General features: G+C 44.3%; 1 protein-coding gene across 1 annotated transcript in view; it reads right to left on the bottom strand.

The window, feature by feature from the left end:
• The window catches only part of POLA1 (DNA polymerase alpha 1, catalytic subunit), a 340,212-nt gene that overhangs the window by 256,097 nt on the left and 58,657 nt on the right, over positions 1-25,458 (bottom strand). Inside the window, exons 25-26 of the mRNA XM_066356660.1 lie at positions 22,585-22,734; positions 22,053-22,175 (exon numbers count right to left, since the gene is read on the bottom strand). Of these exons, the coding sequence (XP_066212757.1) occupies positions 22,053-22,175; positions 22,585-22,734 (273 nt within the window). The remainder of the gene's footprint in view (positions 1-22,052; positions 22,176-22,584; positions 22,735-25,458) is intronic.

The raw sequence follows: 25,458 nt of genomic DNA, 5'->3' as shown, positions 1-25,458 counted from the left end.
TCACGGCTCTGTAATTGGCCCTTGGGCAGGCCGTACTTCAGTTCTCTCATCTAGAAAATGGAGATCATAGCATAAAACCCCAGGTTAACTTGCCTCACAATCAGGAAAATTCAGATCTGACTCGACTGAGAGCACTGGCTCCCATCCCCCACCCAGCCCCCATTTACAGGAACAAGCTACAGCTTTTATGGAGGGGTGGAAGAGGAGCGGGCAGGATGTTAGGAAAGAGCTAGGCTCGTGACCATTTAGATTTCCTCAGTTCAGGACATTTCTATTCATCGAATAAATGAAAACACTTTCTCCTACATGCCACCCCCCCATACACACAGCCAGTAGAAAACAAATTGGAAAACATTCTTTTTCATAAACCTCACACGACTCCTACATTTTATGCAAATGCAAAAATATTTTCAAACTCAGCTTATATGTTGTAGTAGGGTTTACTGTTAGTATAAAGTGCTTAGAACAGTGTCTAGAAAGCATTAAATGCTTGATACATCTTAGTTATCATTATTATCCCTAACTGAATCATGTGTTGAAACTCTTTACTATGGACACACAGAAGGGAAAGTGAGACCAGCTCCTAATTCTCTTTGGAAGTTCATAATAACTGTTACCCAACCTGAGTTGAGAACTAGTCAAGTGTGCCACAATGAATTGCATGGGGGAGGACAGAACCAATATATGCTCGAGTGAAAAAGAATAAATTAGAGGCATTAGCAGAGGACTTAACCATAGCTGTATTTTCCTCTTCTAATAAATATCTCCAAATACAGTTCACAGTGACTCAATTTATCACCAACTGGTTTGCCAGGCTCCCAGAGGACCAAGTGAGATAGCTGGCACTAGAAACAAGGCCAAAGCTGTGGCTAAAGCAGCATCTGTTTTAAAGCTAGCAGAGGGGTGCGGATAAATGTCCGTTCCTCTGGCGTGCTAGGCCTCTCTATATGTGAATTCAGTATGTGAGCATCGAAGAGTTCAATCTGAACTCTGGCAGTCCAGACACATTCAACAGTTCCCAAAACCAAACGAAGCACAGAACACATGCACTTACTCATTGAACCCTAATAAAAATGAGAATTTTAAAAAAGTAATTGATTTAACTAATCATACTTCAAAGATCAACAGTCCAATTTCCTCTTGTGCCTCTTTTATCTATGGCCTATGTCTCCTCTGCCTACCACAAGTCCTATTCCAAAATAAAAAAGACAGATAAAAGTGTAGTTTCTTACACCTAAGTTTTAAATAAAATGGTTTTAGGAAATAAATAAAAAAATCCCCTTACCCTTCCAAAATTCTACACTAATCAACAATGCTACACATATAGGAGACCATAGTTGATCAACCAGCTCCTTTAATAACCAAAACTAGTCTGTGTGCCTCCACGTCATCCTTCACCTCCATGTTTTGAGATGGGAAAGGGTTTAATCCAAAGCAAGTTATTTATTTATTTTTATTATTATTTTTTTTTCTTTTCATTTTTCTGAAGCTGGAAACAGGGAGAGACAGTCAGACAGAATCCCGCATGCACTCGACCGGGATCCACCCGGCACGCCCACCAGGGGCGACGCTCTGCCCCCCAGGGGGCGATGCTCTGCCCATCCTGGGCGTCGCCATGTTGCGACCAGAGCCACTCTAGCGCCTGGGGCAGAGGCCACAGAGCCATCCCCAGCGCCCGGGCCATCCTTGCTCCAATGGAGCCTTGGCTGTGGGAGGGGAAGAGAGAGACAGAGAAGAAAGCGTGGCGGAGGGGTGGAGAAGCAAATGGGCGCTTCTCCTGTGTGCCCTGGCCGGAATCGAACCCGGGTCCTCCGCACGCTAGGCCGATGCTCTACCGCTGAGCCAACCGGCCAGGGCCAAAGCAAGTTATTTAAAGCTTTGTTTCTCGTTAGCTCCTTTCTGTGCCAGATTCACCCCATCACCTGCACTCGCCTCCCACAGGAATTGGCAACCCATTTCACCAATCTCCACCTTTCTCCAAAACTCTGAAAACTGAAGTTCAAAAACCAACGGGATGAAGGATACAAGCCAAATGGAAAGCAGGTGGTTGAATTCACACAAGTGTCAACCAAGTACGTACTATGTGCCAAGGTCTGAGCGATGCGCTGTGTGTTTGGGGGTGGGTAAAATAGCCTCTACCCGAATGGAGTTCACAGTCTAAGAAGGAAGAGGAATACAAGCACAGGGAAATAAGTCAGTGAGTCCACAGTGGGAACCAAACAGGACGCTGAGCAAGAAAATGTAACAGAGACACTCTCACACGTGTGCACAAAAAGACAGATACAGGAACGTATACTTTTCATTCTAGGGGACAACTGACAACAACCTCAATGACCATCCCCAGAGAAATGGAGGAATAAACTGCAGAACATCCACATAACGGAATACAATAGACCAGCTGAAATGGAACGATCAGATCTGTATGTATCAACACAGCTATAGGTAAAAAATATAACGCTGGGAGAAAAACAAGTTGTAAACTCAAATAGGAAGTATCATTTACATAAATTAAATGGGCCTATTCACAGATTTAAAAAGCATACAAAAAGGAAAGATGCATTATCAACTTCACAACAGGCATTGCCTCAGAGGGAATGGGGAGACTGGGGAAGGGCACACGGAGACATCTGTAAGGCTTTCTCTGATTTAAAGAAAATCTGAAGCAGGCCTGGCCTGTGGTGGCGGAGTGGCTAGATAGTTGACCTGGAATGCTGAGGTCACCGGTTCGAAACTCTGGGCTTGCCTGGTAAAGGCACACAATGATAAGCAACCAATGAACAACTAAAGTGAAACAACTAGAAGTTAACGCTTCTCACTCCCCTCCCCAGAAAAATCAATAAATAAAATCATAAAAAAGGCACACTGAAGCAGTTATGACAAAATCTTAACATGTATGTATTAGACCTGAGAGGTAGCTACATGGATACATTATTTTACTCTATAAAAGTAATGGAGAAAAAAATTTAATTTAAAAATGAGAGGTGGAGGTAGGGTGGATAAACCTATTTCAGCAGAGTCAGGGAAGACTTCACCAAAGTGTCATATAAGCTGAGACCCAGAAAGAAAAATGCACCTCTGCGCCAGGCCTGGGAAAGAGTGTTCCAGGCAGGGGGCCGGCACAGGGGCCCAAGAGAAGGACAGAGCGCAACGTGCGTGTGGAACTCAAAGAAAACGGTGGCCCGTGAGGCTGGATCAAAGCAGGGGCACAGGGAGGTCAGTGGAGGGCCTTGGAGGCCGAAACGAACTGGGGGGCACTGGAAATGACATGATGCAGTCACAGGGAAAATACGATTCCCTGCTTTGTAGAGAAGGCATCAGAAGGAGACACGAAAGCAGCTGCTGTCAGACACAACGGTGCCCTGAACTAAGTAGGCGGTGGCCATGGCATTGGAGAAAAAGGGATGAGTCTATTTTTTTTTAATTTTTTTATTTATTTATTTTTTACAGAGACAGAGAGTGAGTCAGAGAGAGGGATAGACAGGGACAGACAGACAAGAACGGAGAGAGATGAGAAGCATCAATCATTAGTTTTTCATTGCGTGTTGCAACACCTTAGTTGTTCATTGATTGCTTTCTCATATGTGCCTTGACCGTGGGCCTTCAGCAGACCAGGTAACCCCTTGCTCAAGCCAGCGACCTTAGGTTCAAGCTGGTGGGCTTTTTGCTCAAACCAGATGAGTCCGCGCTCAAGCTGGTGACCTCAGGGTCTCGAACCTGGGTCCTCTGCACCCCAGTCCGACGCTCTATCCACTGCGCCACCGCCTGGACAGGCAAGTCTGACTATTTTGAAGGTAAGGGTGGTAAGGTTGGCAAGGCTCACGAACAACGGGACCTTAGGACCGGCTTAGAAAATGCTAAGACAAATGCTAAATAAGTTTAAATATTATAAAAATACTTGGGTGTTTGCCACTTTGTGCCCACTACTACATGCTGCTGAAGGACATGAAAATACAGCCCAGGCCCCCAAATCTATTTAGTAAAATTGAACAAACAAGCTTACCAAACTGGAGAGTAAATGAATGTAAGTACAAGCTGAGGTCACTATGTGAAAGCATAAGGAAGGCCAGGTTAAATAAGTCAGGGAAAGTGAGTTTTAAGGAAGGCGAAAGACAGCACAAAAATTAGTGTAGGTGGACAAAGGCAGGAAAGGCAGAAGAAATGGTGAAGTGAAACGTAAAGTAGGAAATATTTCGCAAACAGCATGAAAATCAGCCTTATTAGAGCAGGCTATTAAGCATTCAAGAGAGAGACAAATGTAGATGGAGTTAAGAGTGGTTGGCTCAGTGGTAGAGCGTCAGCCTGGTGTGCAGGAGTGGTAGAGCTGGTTGGCTCAGTGGTAGAGCGTCAGCCTGGTGTGCAGGAGTCCCAGGTTCGATTCCCGGCCAGGGCACACAGGAGAAGCGCCCATCTGCTTCTCCACCCCTCCCCCTCTCCTTCCTCTCTGTCTCTCTCTTCCCCTCCCGCAGCCGAGGCTCCACTGAAGCAAAGTTTGCCTGGGTGCTGAGAATGGCTCCATGGCCTCTGCCTCAGGCGCTAGAATGGCTCTGGTTGCGATAGAGCAACGCCCCAGATGGGCAGAGCATCGCCCCCTGGTGGGCGTGCCGGGTGGATCCCGGTCAGGCGCATGCAGGAGTCTGTCTGACTGTCTCCCCATTTCCAACTTCAGAAAAATACAAAAAAAAAAAAAAAAAGAGCGGCTCTGCAGAGGGGGAGGTCACAACATGAGGTGCACCTTTAGTGAACATTTACTAAGTGCTTACTATAATTTTATCAAGACGTTAATACACATTATCTCATTTAATTCTCCCCAACACCTCTGTTGAGCGGTTCGTCCATCAGCGGCTAGCAGCGCAGGGCAAAGCAGAGCCCGCAGCAGCACCGCCTGGGACGCACCTGGAAGCCCGCGGGCTGCAGCAGTGCTGGGATTCAGCAGGTTCCCACCGGTTCGGCAGAACCGGTACCAAATGTTTTGTTGAGTTGGGCAAACTGGTTGTTAAAATGGCCCTTGTAATCAGGGTTCTCTCTGGGGGCTGCTCAATGTGGAAATCACAAATTTACATGCCTTTCTTTTTTAACATTCACCTGCACAACGATGGATTCTAAGCGTCCGTAGTGATGTTCATTCCATCCATAGGGGAAAAAATTGCAAGTGAGGATGCCAATCAAAAAGCAATATGGGAATATGTTAATAACAGTCTTACTGGGGTTTTTGTCAGGTATTATTTAACTTTTTTTCATTAATATTTTAAAGCTCTTTCTTATAATCTAGTTTTGTGTACCTCTTTTATTGTTCTTATTTAAGTATGAAATGCATGAAATAATAAACTAGCTTTGGGCATATCGCTTTCTTATACTTAAAATGGTCATTACAGCAAGAAGCGGTTGTTAAATTATCTGAATCCCACCACTGGGCTGGAGGTGGCAGTGACACGGGTGAGAGCAGGGAGCACGCGGACTCCAGGCCCAGCCTGGGTCCAGGTCTGCCACTTAGTTGAAGTGTTTCACAAACTCTTCTCTGTGCCTCAAATCCCTCATCTATGAACTGGGGAGCGTTATCCACCACACACCCGGCACCCCTCTGAAGCCCTCTCCCCACCGCACACCCGGCACCCCTCTGAAGCCCTCTCCCCACCGCACACCCGGCACCCCTCTGAAGCACTCTCCCCACCACACCCGGCACCCCTCTGAAGCACTCTCCCCACCACACCCGGCACCCCTCTGAAGCACTCTCCCCACCGCATACCCGGCATCCCTCTGAAGCACTCTCCCCACCGCACACCCGGCACCCCTCTGAAGCCCTCTCCCCACCGCACACCCGGCACCCCTCTGAAGCCCTCTCCCCACCGCACACCCGGCACCCCTCTGAAGCACTCTCCCCACCGCACACCCGGCATCCCTCTGAAGCACTCTCCCCACCGCACACCCGGCACCCCTCTGAAGCACTCTCCCCACCGCACACCCGGCACCCCTCTGAAGCACTCTCCCCACCGCACACCCGGCACCCCTCTGAAGCCCTCTCCCCACCGCACACCCGGCACCCCTCTGAAGCCCTCTCCCCACCGCACACCCGGCACCCCTCTGAAGCCCTCTCCCCACCACACCAGGTGCTCCTTCTGGTCTCCTTCTGGCTCTTCTACTGACAACTTGTTCAGTTCGTCCTCCCCCACCAAGCCACCTGCTGGGGACCCAGCAGATCAGGCCTCCACCACCTCTCTCCACGTCCTCCTCTCTCCCAAAGGAATCTCAGCCAAGTCCATGGCTTAATCTACCTCAATACACCAACGACCCCGAAATGTGTACCATGCCACCTCAAAATGAACACGGCCAAGCTCAAACTGCTCATCTTCCGCTCCCACAGCCCACAACCCGGTCACCTTCCGCTGCTGTCTACCTCAGTGAAAGGCACCCACCTGGCTACTAACACGAGGCAGGCGCTCTCCTTGCTACCTTCTCTAGTCTAAGCCCCAGCCGACCTACTACCAGGCTTTGCTGATTGTTTTTCACCTATCTCTCTCACGCCTGTGTCCTCCCTCCTCTGACCGCCATCATACCAGCCAAGCTACCACCATCACTTGCCTGGGATACTTTAATAAGAGCCTACTAATTCACTCCTCTCGTCTATTCTGACCCCTCCAACTCTCTCAGCCAGAATGAGCTTCTCAAAATGCAAATGGGAGCCAATCCCTCCACCTCTTCAAAGAACCCGCGAATGTCCTCTCCTGCTCAGTTTGGCCCACAAGACCTGCACGGGTGTCCTGGCCACTGTCCAGCCTCACCCCTTCCTTTCTACACTCCACAGCAGCCTTCTCGCAGTTGCTTGATCACATAATGCTTCTACTTACCACAGGCCCTTTGCATATGTCCTCCCTCACCTTGCAATACTTAGCCCTGTAGCCCTTTAGGTTATTAACTCCCGTGCATGCTTTCCATATCTCAGCTCTAAGAGTGTCACTGGCTCGGGAAACCTCTGATTCTTCAGTCTAGGGGTTCTGATATTTCACAGGGATTTTGTTATCAGCACTCACAAGTTCCCATTCCTTTTCCGAGTCCTTATTTTCCTTTGGAATGGCATGATCATCCACTGAACTATTTGCTTCATGGCTCTCACCCAGCAGACTGAAAACTTCATGAGGACAAGGTCCTTGAAGACCTCAACTGACCCGTTTCCCCAACACACCGACACCATGCCCCACTCCTAGCGGCTCGGCACCTCACACAAATGCTTCCTTTGGTTTGTGAGGAGAAACGACAGTATCTAGGCTTTCCTATGGTAAGGGGCTTCATAACGGGAGCTGAACAGAAATCGCTGTCACCCAGCGGCCTCTGACAAGTGAAAACACAGGGACTCGAAATGACAGGCTTGCTCAGAGCCGCACAAAGCAAACAAGCGAATGGCTGAGCGTGGCACCCTGGCTTCCAGACCGGGCTCTCACCAGCACACCCTCCCACTCCTCCATGTGCTCTGGGCGCCTATAAAGCTCCTCCCTGTTTACTAGTAAGCAGTCACGAGTTTGGTGTCCCAAGCTCTAGCACCAGTTTTATTGGAATTGTTACCTAAGGCTTTCGTCTCAAGCCTGCAGGTCACAACCAATGTCATTTGTCTCTATTTCCCTCCATGGTACATACTCAGCAAATAGTACTTTAAGAATTTCTGGCTATGGGGCAAGAATCAGTAATTGAATTAAATATACTCATCTGCTCTCAGTCAATCTTCGGAAAACAAGTTTTTTTTTTTCCCCCTGCCCCATCAAGACATCTTTAAAGAAGAAACACCCGCATTTTTCCTGCAATTCAATCATCAGCTGCCATCGCTTCATGTCACACGGTCCAATTTAAATAAAACCTACACCCCAGCCTGCTGGCCAGAGCATACATACAAACGTCACATGTGGTCTAAGAACAATGCGCATTATTAATAGCCTGTGAGCTTATTCCTCTGCCTCAGTGCCCCTCCTCACCCCCACTCCTCCCCGCCTGCGGAAGGCACACCACCCTCCTGCACAGGCCTGGAAATACAGTCTGTGGTTAAGTCAGCAGGGGCGAAAAGCCCCTGAAATAAATATAGCCAAATGCCTGACACTCCGAATTATGACAGAAACCTAATATCTTTGCTCCACTCCTGTCCCCACTCAACTCTCGGCCCTGAGGCAAAAAATCTCATCATTGGCCTCAAAATGACAAATCTTTTGTTCAACATAAAACAACAAAGCCAATAAAAATAGGCAAAAGAAAACTAAACCCGAACCTGCAAAGAAGAATCAGTAATTCCCAATACTGCACATAAACCATTTCTGGGAATCATTCACATTGTTGTTCTTTTAAAAATGCAAGTAGATTCACTTTAGTGAGACTTTATTTCATTTGGCTTTTCAAAGAAAAGTTTTAAATTTTGAGACTCTAATACATTTGAGTTTAAAAGAGACACAGGCCAATTCAACCACAAAAATTATTAATAATAAAAGGAAACAAGGACAGCTGTACAACCTGACACTGGCACTCAATTTCAAAGCAGGTATAAGATGTCTAAAAAGATGACTACAGGGCTCAGGAATCCCTGGCTTAAAATCAAACAGCCTCTTAACACATACACACATACACAAAGCCATTCTCCCCGCCTTCCAAAACTCCCACGACTTACCAAACTCGGCTCACTGTAATTTAACACAGTATTTATGATATGGCAAATTGACACAGGCTCACACTGCCTACTGAAATGACGATATACAAACAGAAGGCACTAATTCTATTAGTCTTCCCTCCGTTAACCAGTCCAGAGCCATAATAACCCCCACCAGCTTGTTTTGTTTTTAAATTTGAGATGGATGTGTCTAAATTTAAAGGACCTGACTGTACTGTTGTGAAAAGTTGGCTGAAGCCACCCGACGGTGCAGGCTGCAGAAAGCAGGTTCTTCCAATTAGCAATAAATGTGCCCAGAATGGCTAAAGTGCGGAGACAGCGCAGTGACATTTCGTACACCATCAGCTTATGCGGAGGCAGCTGATCCTGTGGGGGATGGGAAGTCTGCAAGGTTGCCAGGTGCAAACCATGCCGCCCATAAATGTATCACCTGGGCAGATGAGGAAAGAAAAAAAAAGAAAAGGTAAATATTTGAGTTTTCTAGTCATCTCTTCAATCCATCGATAGCTGCAATTTGTGAAGAGGGAGGGAAAAAAGACATGGGAGTCCAAAGTAATAATAATAATAATAATAAAGTTATATGACATTTTCCCCTTTCCTTAAGAACAGTGCTATCCAGAAAATTACCTATGCAGACTGACTGTAAAACCAGACAATTAAACCTTACGCCAATTTCTATACCACTGATGAATAGTGGTTAATAAATTCACACTTTTCTTTTTGTCTCTTAACAAGGAGGGAATAGCACTTTCGAAATCATTACTGCTCTGTCATCTTGGTTTACTGCCAAAACAAGGAGCTTTAGAACACCTGTCAAATAACACGCGACTTGTGAAGAAGAAACATACACCAAAACACGTTTATATAGGATGTTCACATACAAAGAGGCACGAGTGGGGGCTCACAGAGAGCCCCTCTTTCTGGTGAGGGCTGGACAGAAAGGAAGAGCCTTCCAGGACTCAGTTTGTTATCTGAGTCAGAGTAATGAAACTTAATCTGTCTCGGCAGAGATCCGTGGCGCTGACACAAGGTCAGTCTGATGGGATTTATCTCCTCATCCTTAGCCACATTCCCAGAGGTTCCAGTAATTAAATGTAAGGCAAAAGATCGAGGCAAAGGTACCACTCCTTTCTTCCCAAATAAGAGTGCCTGGTAAAAGCGTGTCAAGTATCCTTTTCTTGTTCCAAGTATCCAGGTCATTCTTTAAAATTCGAAATGGGCCTGACCAGGCAGTGGCACAGTGGATAGAGCGTTGGACTGGGATGCAGAGGACCCAGGTTCGAGACCCCGAGCTCGCCAGCTTGAGCGCAGGCTCATCTGGTTTGAGAAAAAAAAAAAAAAGCCCACCAGCTTGAACCCAAGGTCGCTGGCTCGAGCAAGGGGTTACTCAGTCTGCTGAAGGCCCGCGGTCAAGGCACATATGAGAAAGCAATCAATGAACAACTAAGGTGTTGCAACGCGCAATGAAAAACTAATGATTGATGCGCCTCATCTCTTTCCATTCCTGTCTGTCTTTCCCTATCTATCCCTCTCTCTGACGACTTTCTCTCTGTCTAAAAAAAAAAAAAAAAAAATTCGAAATGGGCTTAAATATCATGATTGTCTCTTTAAAAATGCATCTCCTCCGCACCCACCCATCTTTAACTGTGGAAACTACGAGGCCAGCATGATCCTAGATTTCCGCAAACAAGCATCCACCTGTGTGGCACAGGCGTAGTGCGAGGGAGAACACCAACATGTATGCCACGGGGTCCCCGACAAACTGCACAGAAGTGGACAGTGGAGAAGGGAGAAACAATTCGAGGGCTGTAGGCTTTTCTTTTGTTTTTGGTAAGAAAGAGAGAACCTCTTAAGAGGTCATACTAATGTATGCAGGCCCGTCCCAAAATCTAGGAGTAAACCATCGTGTGTGTGTGTGTGTGTGTGTGTGTGTGTGTGTGTGTGTGTGTGTGTGTGTGTTTAAGGCTATAATTTAGATGGAGAATAAGACAATCCCAGTTTCCTTAACAAAATAAAGGAGATTCTGGAAGATGGGGGAGGCCAGCCCCCAGCCCCAGGACCACCTGTTCCACCGCTGACACCCAGTGCTACAATGTGTGTGTAGAAAGGGTGCAGGGTACCTCTACTCGATGAAAACTTGCATAAGGCAAACCATTCCAAAACGTCCGCAGCCGCGGATGGATCAACAAGAAAGGACGTAAGTATCTCCTGCTGAAGCGTTCTTCTCTTAACACTCACAGGTCCCAGCTCGTTTCACCAGCAGGGCTGGACACAGCCACCTCTACCAGTCGCCTCGTGTCCTCCTAAACCTGTACCTTTCACTGTCCCAAACACAACAGAGCACCGAGGCAGATGTCCAGGCATCTTGGAGGTGCCAGATCCCAACTCTTAACCCTCTGAGTAGTAGAAACGTTCATGTCCGTCCCTCGTGCCTCCTGACCATCCAAAAAACAAAGTATTTTATTTTAAAAATGTGTAGGGCAACATTAAAAAAAAAAAGACAAATGTATGTTCTTGTTTCCATAAGTTGGTTATCAAACAAATTAATAAAACTGGAACTGAAACTAATTTCATTTTATGAAAAAATAAAAATAAAAAAACCCTCACTCCCAGGGGTCATCAAGCATGAAAAAAACTCACTACTCAAAGGATTAAGAAAGAAGGTGAAGGTCATTCTGAACTTATTTTTTTAAAGCTAACGTTTCGGCTATTTGAGCCTCACCTAGTGGTGGTGCAGTGGATAGAGCGTTGACCTGGGACGCTGAGGACCCAGGTTCGAGACCCCGAGGTTGCCGGTTTGAGTGCAGGGTCGCCAGCTTGAGTGCAGTGTTGCTGGCTTGAGTGTGGGATCACAGACATGACCCCATGGGTGCTGGTTTGAGCAAGGGGTCACTGGCTGAGCTGGAACCCCCCCCATCAAGGCACTGAGGAGAATGCAATCAATAAACAACTAAAGTGATACAACTATGGCAACTCATCTTTCTCCCTTCCTGTTTGCCTGCCCCCCTCTCTCTCCCTCCCTCTCTTTCGTTCTTTCTCACTAAGAAAAATAAAAAGGAAATAAAGTTTTGGCTATTTGGGACTAAACGTGCCAATGTTTTCAAGTATGCAGAGTAATACAAAGAAAAGTGTAACCTAAGTGTAACCCACTTATTTATCTCTCTAGACACAACATTGTGTTAATAGAATATAAATTATTCTATATATTTGACATTTTTTTCGTCACATCTCTCTCAAATTATTGAATGTCTACATCATCATAATGTTGACTGGACTTCCATGGGCTATTTCCAAATTAGTACATCCTCTTATGTTTATATTTACCAACATTACTTCCATCAATTTTCAGAAAAAATACAAATGGACAAAATGTAAATGCTACTTAGTAAAAGCTCAAAAATAACTATTTGTACTAAGAAGTACGGTGATAAGTAGTAATTAGAATTATTGTGGTGATCATCTCACAGTATATACTAATATCAAATCATTATATTGTATACCTAAAACTAATAGAATGTTATATGTCAACTGTAACTCATTAAGAAAAAAAGAAAAAGTCACAGAGAAAAACTTGTACTATAAATAATTTCAATTCATTCCATCTGAATTACCACAAATTCTGAATTAGATGTGAATTAATCAAGCCAAATAGTGTGTGTTAGCAGTCTTGAAGAACTAAAAACAATTTAGAACTCAAACACCCCTGAAATACAATAAAAAGGGGGTAAAAGTTTCCCTGGCTTAGAATTTTATAATATAAACAACTTCAAAAGTGACAAGTAATCTGTGATCACTGAAAAAAGGATATTGCTTTTTTAAAAATATCAAATATATTCTGCCAAATATTAGACCTACATTTCATCCTTAAAAAAAATCTCATATTAAAAAGAATCAAAATGTTAGTAGGTCAGCTGAAGTTAAAAGTAGTTTTAATGGTGGCTGTTAAAATGCTGGAGACAGAATGAGAACTCTTTCGTCCTGCCACCCACCCAGTTTCCATGGGTCTGGTCTGGCAAGAAGTCTTCATGCTGCCATGCTTTAGGTGACAAAAGCACACATTTTTTTTTTTTTTTTTTCATTTTTCTGAATCTGGAAACGGGGAGAGACAGTCAGACAGACTCCCGCATGCGCCCGACCGGGATCCACCCGGCACGCCCACCAGGGGTGATGCTCTGCCCATCCTGGGCGTCGCCATGTTGCGACCAGAGCCACTCTAGCGCCTGAGGCAGAGGCCACAGAGCCATCCCCAGCGCCCGGGCCATCTTTGCTCCAATGGAGCCTTGGCTGCAGGAGGGGAAGAGAGAGACAGAGAGGAAAGCGCGGCGGAGGGGTGGAGAAGCAAATGGGCGCTTCTCCTGTGTGCCCTGGCCGGGAATCGAACCCGGGTCCTCCGCACGCTAGGCTGACGCTCTACTGCTGAGCCAACCGGCCAGGGCCAAAAGCACACATTTTTGAGACTGAAGTTTTCCCTCAAACCACAAAAGGAGAAGAAATGAAATAATAAGAACCAGCAGTTCCTTACCATTTTTGCATCATAATCCCCTTTGAGAATCTCTGAAATGCTATACACACCCCCAAAAAGTACACACGTGCACAGACACATAAAATATTGCACACCATTCCAGAGGATTCAGACCTTCCCTTTTCTACTTGGGTTGTGAGAATCAAAAAACAAGAAAAACATCAAAATCTATATTTTTTAAACATCCAAAAGATGTTTTCCTTCCTTTGCCGTCATTTCCTCTATTGTTCACTTCTATGACTACAGCTGTTAGAAACCAGAGTGACTTTTCTATTAGGTATGACTCTCTTTTTGACCAGAGGTCCACAAACGTCTTCAGTGAAGGACCAGCAAATATATATTTTGTTCTTTACAGTTCATTCGGTCTCTGTGGCCACTCATAAACTCCGCCACTGTAACAGAACAAATGCAGCCATAATCACGGGGTGTGGCTGGTTCCCAATAAAATTTTATTTTAAAAAAACAGGCAGTACAGGCCCTGGCCAGTTGGCTCAGCGGTAGAGCGTCGGCCTGGCGTGCGGAGGACCCGGGTTCGATTCCCAGCCAGGGCACACAGGAGAAGCGCCCATTTGCTTCTCCACCCCTCCGCCACGCCTTCCTTTCTGTCTCTCTCTTCTCCTCCCGCAGCCGGGGCTCCATTGGAGCAGGGATGGCCCGGGCGCTGGGGATGGCTCTGTGGCCTCTGCCTCAGGCGCTAGAGTGGCTCTGGTCGCAACATGGCGACACCCAGGATGGGCAGAGCGTCGCCCCCTGGTAGGCAGAGCGTCGCCCCCTGGTGGGCGTGCCAGGTGGATCCCGGTCGGGGGCATGCGGGAGTCTGTCTGACTGTCTCTCCCTGTTTCCAGCTTCAGAAAAATGAAAAAAAAAACAAAACAAACAAACAGGCAGTACATAGGAGTTAGCCCATGGGTTATAATCTGTTGACCCCTGGAACCGAGAAACAGATTTAACAACTCCACAAGGAAGGAAATAGACAAATACAATTATAATCCTAACTTATACCATCCCTAAAAATAATTTCCAGACGTATTCAAGAATGAGAAAGGCCAAACGTTGCAACTTTTAGAAGAAAATAAAAGGGAATTCTCTGTCATTGGAGGAGGAAAGGATTTCTTAATGAAAAAAACCATATAGTGTACAGGGGGAAATCAAATATTTGGCATTAAAATAAAAAAAAAAACTCTGCAGAATAAAAGGCCGCACATAAAGGATCAGCCACAGGCCCTGGCCGGCTGGCTCAGTGGTAGAGCGTCGGCCTGGCGTGCAGAAGTCCTGGGTTCGATTCCCGGTCAAGGGACACAGGAGAAGTGCCCATCTGCTTCTCCACCCCTCCCCCTCTCCTTCCTCTCTGTCTCTCTCTTCCCCTCCCACAGCCGAGGCTCCATTGGAGCAAAGATGGCCCGGGCGCTGGGGATGGCTCCTTGGCCTCTGCCCCAGGTGCTAGAGTGGCTCTGGTTGCAACAGAGCGACGCCCCAGAGGGGCAGAGCATCGCCCCCTGGTGGGCAGATCGTTGCCCCTGGTGGGCGTGCCAGGTGGATCCCGGTCGGGCACATGCAGGAGTCTGTCTGACTGTCTCTCCCCGTTTCCAGCTTCAGAAAAATACAAAAAAAAAAAAAAAAAAAAAAAAAGGATCAGCCACAGACCAAAAGATATTCGCCAGACATCTAAGAAAAAATACTGAGACACACAACCCAACGAAACAGGAGATATATATGTGCATACAGGCCATTCACACAAGAAAACTGAAGAGTTCAAACACATGAAAGGATGCTCAACTTATCTGGCATTTAGGGAAATGTCCATTAAAGTCACAATGAGATACCATTTCACATTCATGAGAATGGCAAAAAGGAACAATTCTGATAATAACAAGTGCTAACAAGAGTGTGGAACACTAAGTATTAGGCAATGAGTATGTTTTCAACAGAAAAATAAACAAATTCCAAGAGGCAAAATGACCTCTCAGGATCATTGCTGACTTCAAGATGATTTCGTTGTCACTTTGCTGTGGTCGTGGGAAGAGGTGAGTACGGCTTCCACCTAACCCGCCCACCGCCTCAGGTCTTCTCCCCTCCAATGTAGTCTAAGTGGCGCTCTGGCACTGTGACTGAGGGAGTCCTGTATGGTGGCCCCGCGGCCTGGGATGTGAACTGAGCTATCTGAAAGAATCAGCTGCCTATGATCAATTAGATGACTGCTTTATCAATGGCATACATTTCTTGTGGCTGTGCAAACTCCTCGCCTAGCAACACACGAGAGACACTCCTGCACATGTGCATTTGCTGCAGCTCTGTTGGTAACAGCACAAGCCTCAAACAAATGGAAGCCCGGAAACCTAAAAATGTGGACATGGCCGAATAAAAGAACGCTGGGCTGGACGTGTTCACTGCAGTATTACCCAACAGGAAACGCGAGTCAATCACACCTGAACATGGATCAACATGGAGATACCTAATATGCGGCACCTAGAGTAGGGTGTCCCAAAGTGCAAACACTAACAATGTATATAGCGCAACATAGAAATGGTCAAATCGTTTAATGCACCACAGGTAGAGGCATATGTTTGCTGTAAAAGCAGAAAAAGAGGAGCCGAAGGACAAAACTGACCCTAAGAGCAGTCACCTCTGAGGAAAACGAGGGAAAGGTGTGGGGACGGGGAGGAAAGGGTCTTGACTTGTCTCTATATTTTACTGCATTTAATTTTTTTTTAAAGCCCGTTTTTTTTTTTAATTTAAAAAACACGATCACAACTTTAAAAAATGCTTTCTTTTTTTTAAAAAAAAAAAGACTGAAAAAGTGAAAATCTTGGTTATTTCCAGATAAAGATTAAAGACACCCTTACCACTCATTTGTAAAAGTCTCCATCTTCAGTCTCCTTCGCCAGTGTTAGCAACGAAGGCCAAAGCCCGCCCCCCATCCCAGCGCCGTTGTCAAGGGCTCCTTCCTGACAGGTGCCTGCACACCTCCAACAGACTCCGAGGAAGGCCCGCCTAGACTGTAATGTGTTCGTGCGATGATTTGGATACATTTTCTAAATGTAAAAATTTCAGCTCCGAACACAACTGCAAGGTAGGCAGCCTACAACTGGCTGGAAGGCAGGCTGGCAAAAAACTCATTTCAGCCTACTGGGTGAGAAAATGGAAACGCGTGGCCTCTCCACCCAAACATGAGAGCATACGCTCGCTTTAAAATGCAATCAAAAACCCAGATCAAAAGCCGTTTTCTCAAGGGCAGAGAAATAACAGAGTGCAGAAGTAAAACAATACCAATGTCAATAAGTACTAATTATTCCATAAAGACAAATATTACCGTTACACTAAGGATTATGCAATAAGTATGCATGTAAGTATAGAGTAAGTTTAAAATCCCTCAAAAAACCCCATTAAATTCAAAGAGGTAAAATTATATATCAATATCATTTCAATTCTCTTTAGATTAGACTGATACTGTGACCAAGGGAGTCATGAATTGTAGCCCCATGGCCAGAAGTATGAATTTAGCTACTTGATAAAAGAATTAGCTTGCTATGATACATTAAATGATAGCTCTTACCAATAAAGCTTACGATTCAAAAACCATTATTATTTTAAACACTAACTAGATCATACTTTTATAATCCTTTGGTTCTGTGTTAGCCTTTATTAAGAGTTTCAAAATTAGTAAAAGTCAAAAATTTGGACAGATTTGTGTCACTACATGGCCTTCACTATTGTTCACAGAATAAAGCCCTTAATTGATTAATGATCTCAGGGTGTCTATCGCCATCTAGTGAATAATCACTTCAATTACCACACCACTCACTTGACAACTGAGCCTATTTTCTTGGTGGTTCAAAATACATGTCCACTTAGTATACCGACTTGCCTGATACCTTTGTCTCTACACATACATTGTGAACACACACACATATATAGACGGTATTTACAGAGTCTACAAACTAAGGTTCCATATTCTCTGGAAATATCAACTTCATTTTTTTAATAACTTGAACACTGTGAAGTCCCCTGTATAATTAATCAATCATTAACTAAATCTTCTACCACTGCACAATTAAAAATCACACAAGAATTTAAGTGTGAAAGATCACACCTGGGAAAAGACAATATTGATGTCCGTTTGACACAACTGTTAGCATTTTTATTATAAATCTGTTTTTAAAAGTAAAATTAGTAATTACTCTGAATATTCTAGCAGCCATAATACATTTGATTACAGAAATTACTGGGTCACCAGAGCCAAAGCTGCATGAATCTGACAAAACTGAGTACACAAAATAGACTTAAAAATAAAAAGGGAGGGACACTTCAAGGCCTCTCAAGATTGTCCATATTCAAATGCAAAATTTTATAATCTTTTCAGATGGCATGCTACCAGCTTTCCTTCTCATTAATTTCCACTAGAACCGCAATCTAATTTATCCTACAAAAACTTTAAAAGGAAACAACATACAGGCTCTTCAAATTACTGTATTATTTTGTCCTTCTGTCTTACTACAAAAAATAGCAATTTGATAAAGTTACAAAGATATCCCAAAATCTCAGCCAACTGACTCCCATTTTACACATCACTCTTCCTACTTCTGTAATAATCTAGAGATGCCTGCCTGATCAGGCAATGGAGCAGTGGATAGAACGCTGGACTGGGACACAGTGGACCCAGGTTCAAAACCCCAAGGTCGTAGGCTTGAGCGCAGGCTCAACCAGTTTGAGCACGGGGTCACCAGCTTGAGCATGGGATCATAGACACAACCCCAGCTGGGCTCGCTGGCTTGAGCTCAAGGTTTCTGGCTTGAGCAAGGGGTCACTGGCTCAGCTGGAGCTCCCTGGTCAAGGCACATATGAGAAAGTAATCAATAAACAACTAAGGTGCCACAACAAAGACTTGATTCTTCTCATCTCTGTCCCTCTGTCTCTCTCTCTCTCAAAAAAAAAAAAAAAAAAAAAGAGATGCCTGAAATCGCAAAGGCCCGAGAGCATACATAGAAAACACTAACAAATCCAAAGGCAGATTATCACACAGAAGATCCCATTCTGCCAGTGCTAATAATTAGCACCAACACTTTGCCAATCATTTTTATTTGAGGAAATAATCTCTATAAGTGGCTATGAATCTTCTTCTGGAACAGATTTCCAGGGAGCAACTGTACCACCGTAATTTTTCATTAACCTCACATTACTTTAAAGGTCCCCTTTCCATAGTTGTTGTGTTTATTACTCGTGGGAAGGAGCAAAGGGGAAAGAGATAAGGGGAAAGTAGAAACCAAGAATTTAAATCACATGCACTTATTTCTAGACTCGTCTGAAATGCTTTGCTTTCTTTTTTAGTGGGAAAAGCACGGTTATTTTTTATAGTTTATTAAGATTTGTTATTGTTCTATTTTATGCAATAGAAAAATAAAAACTGAGTTTAAACTCCCTATTAAAAATCCAGCTAAATGAAAATATTGCCCTTAAAGTACAATGGATTAGGGGAGTGGGGGAGATCGCTGGACAAATTTGGGGCTTATCATTATCAACAGTGCCCTTTTAAGCTTGCGGATTTTGAGGCAATGCAGAAAATTTAACAACAGGAATTTCCCAACAGCAAGAGGCACTCTCCAAGGGAGTAAATTGTCAACTATTGCCTCTCATGAGAAACTTAAGAGTAACCTTGATCCAATCTCAATAGTCAACCCATGTATTATCACCCAGTTGGGGCATAGCGAGTGCCTTTCCTAATACAAAAATGAGATGGTATTCTATCCGAAGCCACTGGATACATATACAGAAATAAAATTTAAATACTTTAAAAATAAACTTAGCCTAAGAAATGGAAAACATCCTTCCCTCACTTCACCTAGTCCTAAAGCATTTATATCTTCTCATGTAAAAAAGACCTTTGTCTTGAGATGAATATCAAAAAAGATGAGCTTCAAGGAATAAGAGGTAGAATATACGGTAGAAGCCCAATCACGGAAGACATCCTGAGACAAATCAGGCAATCCTCATGTGGTAAAAGCCTTACGATCAGGAAGACGTGGATTCCAATTCAAAACAGTCACTTAGACTGCACCTCTTTGACTTGATCTTTCTCCTCTACAAAATGGAAACATGATTAGGTATTGATCAATGGATTTTTGTGGGTTTGAATGAAATAATGCATCCAAACACTTCTCGCATGTTGCTGGTGACCAATACATGCTTTGCCACTCTTCCCTGTGTGCTAAGCCAGTGTTTTTCAACTGCTGGTCCACGGACCAGTCTGCCAGAAATTCGTGCGGGTCTGCACACGAGTTAACCACTCTGATGTTGTATGAAGACTATAGATCCAATGATCTTAGTTGAATTTGCATATGCTCAGGGTGAATTCTTTCTGCCCTAGCAGTCCCTAAAATAATTCTATTTTCACTGGTCCCAAAGTATAAAAAGGTTGAAAACCACAGTCCGAAGCCAAGTCTTTGAGACAGGGCTGCCAACAGAAGAGCAGCTCTGAACGTACTGTTTGTTTCATGCCAGCTGGGTCCGTGCCACCCACTACAGTAGCCACTAGTCACATGTGGCTATTTAAAGTTGAATTTATTATAATTACAATTATAATTAAATACGACTCAAAAGCCAGCTCCTCAGCTAGGTGGCGCTAGCCCGACAGTAAGTGCTCAGTGGCCACTTGTGGCTGGCAGCTGTCTCGGACAGTTCAGATGGAGAACATCACCTCCAAGTTCTATGGGACAGTGTTGGTCTAGACTCTCAAGCAGGGTCAGTCAGCAAACTTTTTTTCCTGAAAAGGGCCAGAGAGTAAATATTCTAGGCTTTCATGCAAGTCTCCATCTTGACTACTCAAGTCTGCTGACATACGGCTAAAGCAGCCACAAGACACTACATAAACAAACAGGCATGGCGATGATACCGCAACATTTTATTTATAGAATTAGATGGCAGGCTCGATTTGGCCCATAGGCCATCGTTTGCCAACCCCTGCTCTAGAGTATTCTGAGTCCAGACTCCCAAAGCAACCATTGTGCCCATAGCCACCAACTACCTTCTTAAGACTGACAGTCTTGCCTGATTAGGCGGTGGCGCAGTGAATAGAGCATCGGCCTGGGATGCAGAGGACCCAGGTTCGAAACCCTGAGTTCACTGGCTTGAGGGTGAGCTCATCCGGCTTGAGCGTGGAGTCACTGGCTTGAGCCCAAGGTCACTGGCTCAGCTGCAGCCCCCTGGTCAAGGCATTTATGAGAAAGCAATCAATGAACAACTGAGGTGCCTCAATGAAGAATGATGCTTCTCATCTCTCTCCCTTCCTATCTCTCTCTCTCTCTCTAAAACGAAAAAGACTGACAGTCTTTTTTTTGTTTGTTTATGCCCTAGTTGACCTTAACATTGATCTTCTGTTACTACTTTTTGCAGTCTGTTTTATTATTTTTTTTAGATTTTATTTATTAATTTTAGAGAGAGGAGAGAGAGAGAGAGAGAAAGAGAGAAAGAGAGAGAGAGGAGGGAGAGAGGAGCAGAAAGCATCAACTCCCATATGTGCCTTGACTAGGGAAGCCAGAGGTTTCAAACCGGCAACCTCAGTGTTCCAGGTCGAGGCTTTATCCACTGTGCCACCACAGGTCAGGCCAAGACTGACAGTCTTAAATCCACTGACAGGAACCAATAGTTTACTAGAGTTAAAAGGAATTAATACTTAATGTGACTATTTTTTTTACAAGTTAATACAAACCCATGCACATGGTGCTAAAGTAAATGGAGCTTACAGTGTTTACAAAATGACAGTACCTCAAACCTGTTTGCAATCTGGCCCATCTTTCTAAAGCCAATAACTTTCAATCCATAACTCTGGTCTTGATATATTCCTGAAATGGTGGAATTCGATATCCAGCTGCCTACTTAATATGCCTAGAGATATTCACAAATCTCAATGGTAACACAGTCAAGACAGAACTCTCAAACCCTCTCTGCTAGATGTCTCCATCCTCAGAAATGGGGCCACTAGCTAATGAGCTACAGCATAAACACGGACACATCCTCCTGATTTCTTCTTTCCCTCCATGCTCTGACCTAATACACAAGCAAAAGCACTAGCTAACTTATGTCACTCAGGTCTCGTTCTTGTCACTTCCTAAAGAAGCCTTCCCTAACCGAGCTACACTAGCCATCTTAACCCTTGAGTAGTGAGTTTTTTTTCATGCTCACTGACCCCCAGGAGTGAGTTATTTTTCAAAAACTGAAATTAGTTCCAGTTACAGTTTTATGAACTTAAAATCATGTTTGTTTGATAACCAATTTATGGAAACAAGAAGAACATCCATTTGCCTTTTTTTAATGTTGTCTTACACATTTTTAATATAAAAAATTTTGCACAATCGTACTCTGGATGGTCAGGAGGCACGAGGACGTACATGAACGTTCACACTACTCAAAGGATTAGCATTCTCTAACCTACCATCTGTCTCATTATCTGCATAGCATGTACTCCTATCATGTTCTCTCAGTTACTTTTGGCATGTATTTATTCACTTCTTTACGGTCTGTTTTCCCAAACCATCCTCTCCCCCCCAAGTCCCCACCACACTGCCCTCTACACCCTCTGCCCTGGTAGACTGTGAGCCTCAGGATGCAGGGACCTTCTATGTGTCACCCGACACTCTACCCCTAGTGCTTAGAACAATGTCTGCCACATAGTGGATACTCAATAAACACACACACACACACACACACACACACACACACACACACAGTTATCGGGTATAAAAATGGATCCTTATCTAAAATTCTCTCTCTCTCCAATTTGTCATAGAGAAGGGGTACCCGAAGCTGTATAACTAGGTAACAAGCTTGGTTCTCCTACATTATAATATATCCAGTTAAAAACACTCGTCATTTTCCAAGTGTGAACGTTCCACTGTTTACCTCCCTTCCTTTGTACGTCACCAAAGCAGCCAGCGGTTTGGCGTAAAATCTGCTGTAGGAAAATCCCAGGCAGCCGTACATACTGTTGGCCGTGAGCTTCAAAGCCTTCTGTCGAATGTCATACTGTGGGCCGCACAAGGACAAAAGACAGACAATAATATTTGCAGCTGCTTAAGCATTATACATTAGCTGTCTTTCTATATGACCACTGAGAAGGAGAAACCCTCAAAACCCCTGGGGGTAAAAAAAACTCTTAACACCCCAACCTGTCCTCCCAGAGCCGTGATTCCGACCTCCTGGAATCAAGTAAACAGGCCCCCAAGCCCCCAGAGTCAGAAGGGGCTCACTCAGATACCGCTCTGCAGATAGAGGCACCTTCCACCGTGAGGCGCTCTAGCACTCCTGAACGGTTTCCTACCCACAAGTGTAAAACCGGCATATGTGTTTGCCCACAGCACGTGTGACCCACTCCCAGGTAATCAAATTCCTAACGCTGAGACTGGCACTCAGAGTCCGTAGTGAAAAGTCGTACCTGAAGAACAAGGTCTGGATTTAAATCTTGCTGCTTCATTAGCTGTTTGACTTGTTTTCTCCGCTCTACCAGTTTCCGGATCTCTCTGGGCAAAATGCCCATTTCCAAGCTTGGATCCGGCAGCTCAGGGATCTGTTCTTGTTCTTCATCCTGATGAACACACAATAGAAATTTCAGACAAATCAAGCATTCATTTAGTGAATTTTTAAATTATTTTGTGGGAGCTTTACCTATTGATCACACTTTGAAAAACAACTTTTGTTTGTAGTGGAAGTCAGCAGTGCACGGGGGCAATGAGAGCCGAGAGGGCTGCAGGAAAAGCCAGCACGTCATTTCTCCTCCCTGCCAGGTACTGACAAATGTAGGTCCCATTTAAAGGACTGAATGTTCACACATGCTCCTCTCCTCTCTTCAATTAGTTTGGGGAGAAGCCTTGGGCGGTTGGCTCAGTGGTAGAGCGTCGGCCTGGTGTGTGGAAGTCCCAGGTTCGATTCCCAGTCAGGGCACTCAGGAGAAGCACCCATTTGCTTCTCCACCCCTCCCCCTCTCCTTTCTCTCTGTCTCTCACTTCCCCTCCTGCAGCCAAGGCTCCACTGGAGCAAAGTTGGCTCGGGCACTGAGGACGGCTCCATGGCCTCTGCCTCAGGCGCTAGAATGGTTCTAGCTACAACAGAGCAACGCCCCAGATGGGCAAAGCATCGCCCCCTGGTGGGCATGCTGGATGGATCCCGGTTGGGCGCATGTGGGAGTCCATCTGACTGCCTCCCCACTTCTCACTTCAGAAAAATACAAAAAAAAAAAATTAGGGAGAGCCTGACCAGTGGTGGCGCACTAGACAGACCATCGACCTGAGACACTGAGATTCCAGGTTCAAAACCCCGAGGTCGCCAGCTTGAGCATGGGATCATTAACATGACCCCATGGTCACTGGCTTGAAGTGCAAGATCGCTGGCTTGAGCTCAAGGTCATTGGCTTGAGCAAGGGAGTCACTGGCTCGGCTAGACCTCCCTCCCCCGGCTTGTTCATTGAGAAAGCAATCAATGAACAACTAAAGTGCTGCAACTACAAGTTGATGCTTCTCATCTCTCTCCCTTCCTGTCTCTCTCTCTCTCTCTCTCTCTCTCTCTCTCTCGCTACAAAAAAAAAAAAAAAAAGGATTGGGAGAAACACGTTTCAGGAAATTGTTTTTAAAATAAAAACACTAAAAGAGACTTCTAGGACTTAAAAAAAACCCAACTAAACTACTGTTTTAAATCATGCATACTACCAAACAAAATGCTGTATAATTTATAAAACTATGGGAAATCATAGCAATTACTATAAATGCTTTAGACTAAAAAAATAAAAGTCTAAATACCAAATCAGCAAATTTCTTTTAGGAATTTGGAACACATTTAAATAGGTCATGACATTTCTAAAAATTAATACATACAGGGTGGGCAAAAGTAGGTTTATAATTGTGAGTATGCAAAACAGTATATTCTTGCATTATTATTGATTCTCATATTATTTTCCATATGAACTGTAAACCTACTTTTTCTCACCCCTGTATATATTCCTTAGCTTATATGTAGTACCTTTTACCTATAAGTTGCTTTGCAATCAGTAGAATAGCAACATTTAAGAAAAGCAACCAGCAGTCTTCTTATATTAAAATTTACAGCAGAAAAAAAGCAGTAAAATTAGACCATTTTTCTCAAGCCTCCATTAATTCTATTAACAGACTGCAAAGAAAATCCAGGCACATTTGCCCTTTCAAAGATTCAGAATTAAAAATAAACCTCTTAAAGTATGTCAAGTCAATGCCACTTGATAACCCAGCTTTTACAAAGAATCTAATTTTATAAAAATCAATATCCTCCAATGAACAATCTTACAATAGTAACATGGATGTACTGTTTTCCAATATACCAAATGACAGTAACAGATCTATTACAGAGATCTCGGTATACATTCCAATTTATTTACAGCAACTATGGAGGCCAAATAAAAAGTCAACTGAAGGCATCTGGAGTCAGGAAAAGTATAATCCATGGCCGCTTCGACTCCCACTAGCAGTGCAGCACTAGCTGGTCTGAAGACCAGTAACTACACAGGAAAATGAGACGGAACCTATAAATCACTACAGGGGTAGTATTTCATAGATGACCTCTAAGTGCCTTTCCAATTCTGAAATGATCCTATTACATATTCAGAATCCTAACTGGAAAGCTCAATAATCATCACAGTGCTGACACTGTCGCAGGACAGAGCCCAGAGAACATTATGCATCAAATGCAGTCACTGCCTTTTGGGGACGTCTACCTAATACCTTCTCTGTAAAAGTATCCTCCAGTCCCATAGAAAGGCCCTCCTTCGCAGCCATGTTTGTATACCGTGAAACCACTCCTGTGGTCACTGCTGACAGAACCAGGCGGGCTAGGCACGTCTGTAAGATTATCTGTTCTAGGAATATGGCTGAAAAACAGCTCCCAAGCATGAAGGGGGAACTAAAAGACATGTAAGTTCAGGAGCTGGATGGCAAATAGACATCTTCTGCCACATGTACAAAGAAGCAGAGGAAAACAGTATACAAAGACGGTATGTTAATTTATATCTTTTATGGCTAGAGTGTCAAATCTAACCAATTTTCCTACTGAAAGTCAGTTGTATCAGCTTTATATAGAAATATTAAGCCCTACATAAAACTATTGATTGAAGGGCCACTGATTAGATTAATGTCCATGTAAAAGCATTCAAAAAGATATTTTAAAAGGCTGTGTAGTGAGTAGGATCATTAAGAAGTGCTTCCAAGGACAAAATTTAAAAGACTGAAAATATCAAGTATTGAAGAAGAAGGGGAACAACTCGTACACATGGCTGGTAGGAGTATAA

Source organism: Saccopteryx leptura, chromosome X (assembly GCF_036850995.1).
Source record: "Saccopteryx leptura isolate mSacLep1 chromosome X, mSacLep1_pri_phased_curated, whole genome shotgun sequence".
NCBI lineage: Eukaryota > Metazoa > Chordata > Mammalia > Chiroptera > Emballonuridae > Saccopteryx > Saccopteryx leptura.
This window is presented reverse-complemented; position numbering and strand designations above follow the sequence as displayed.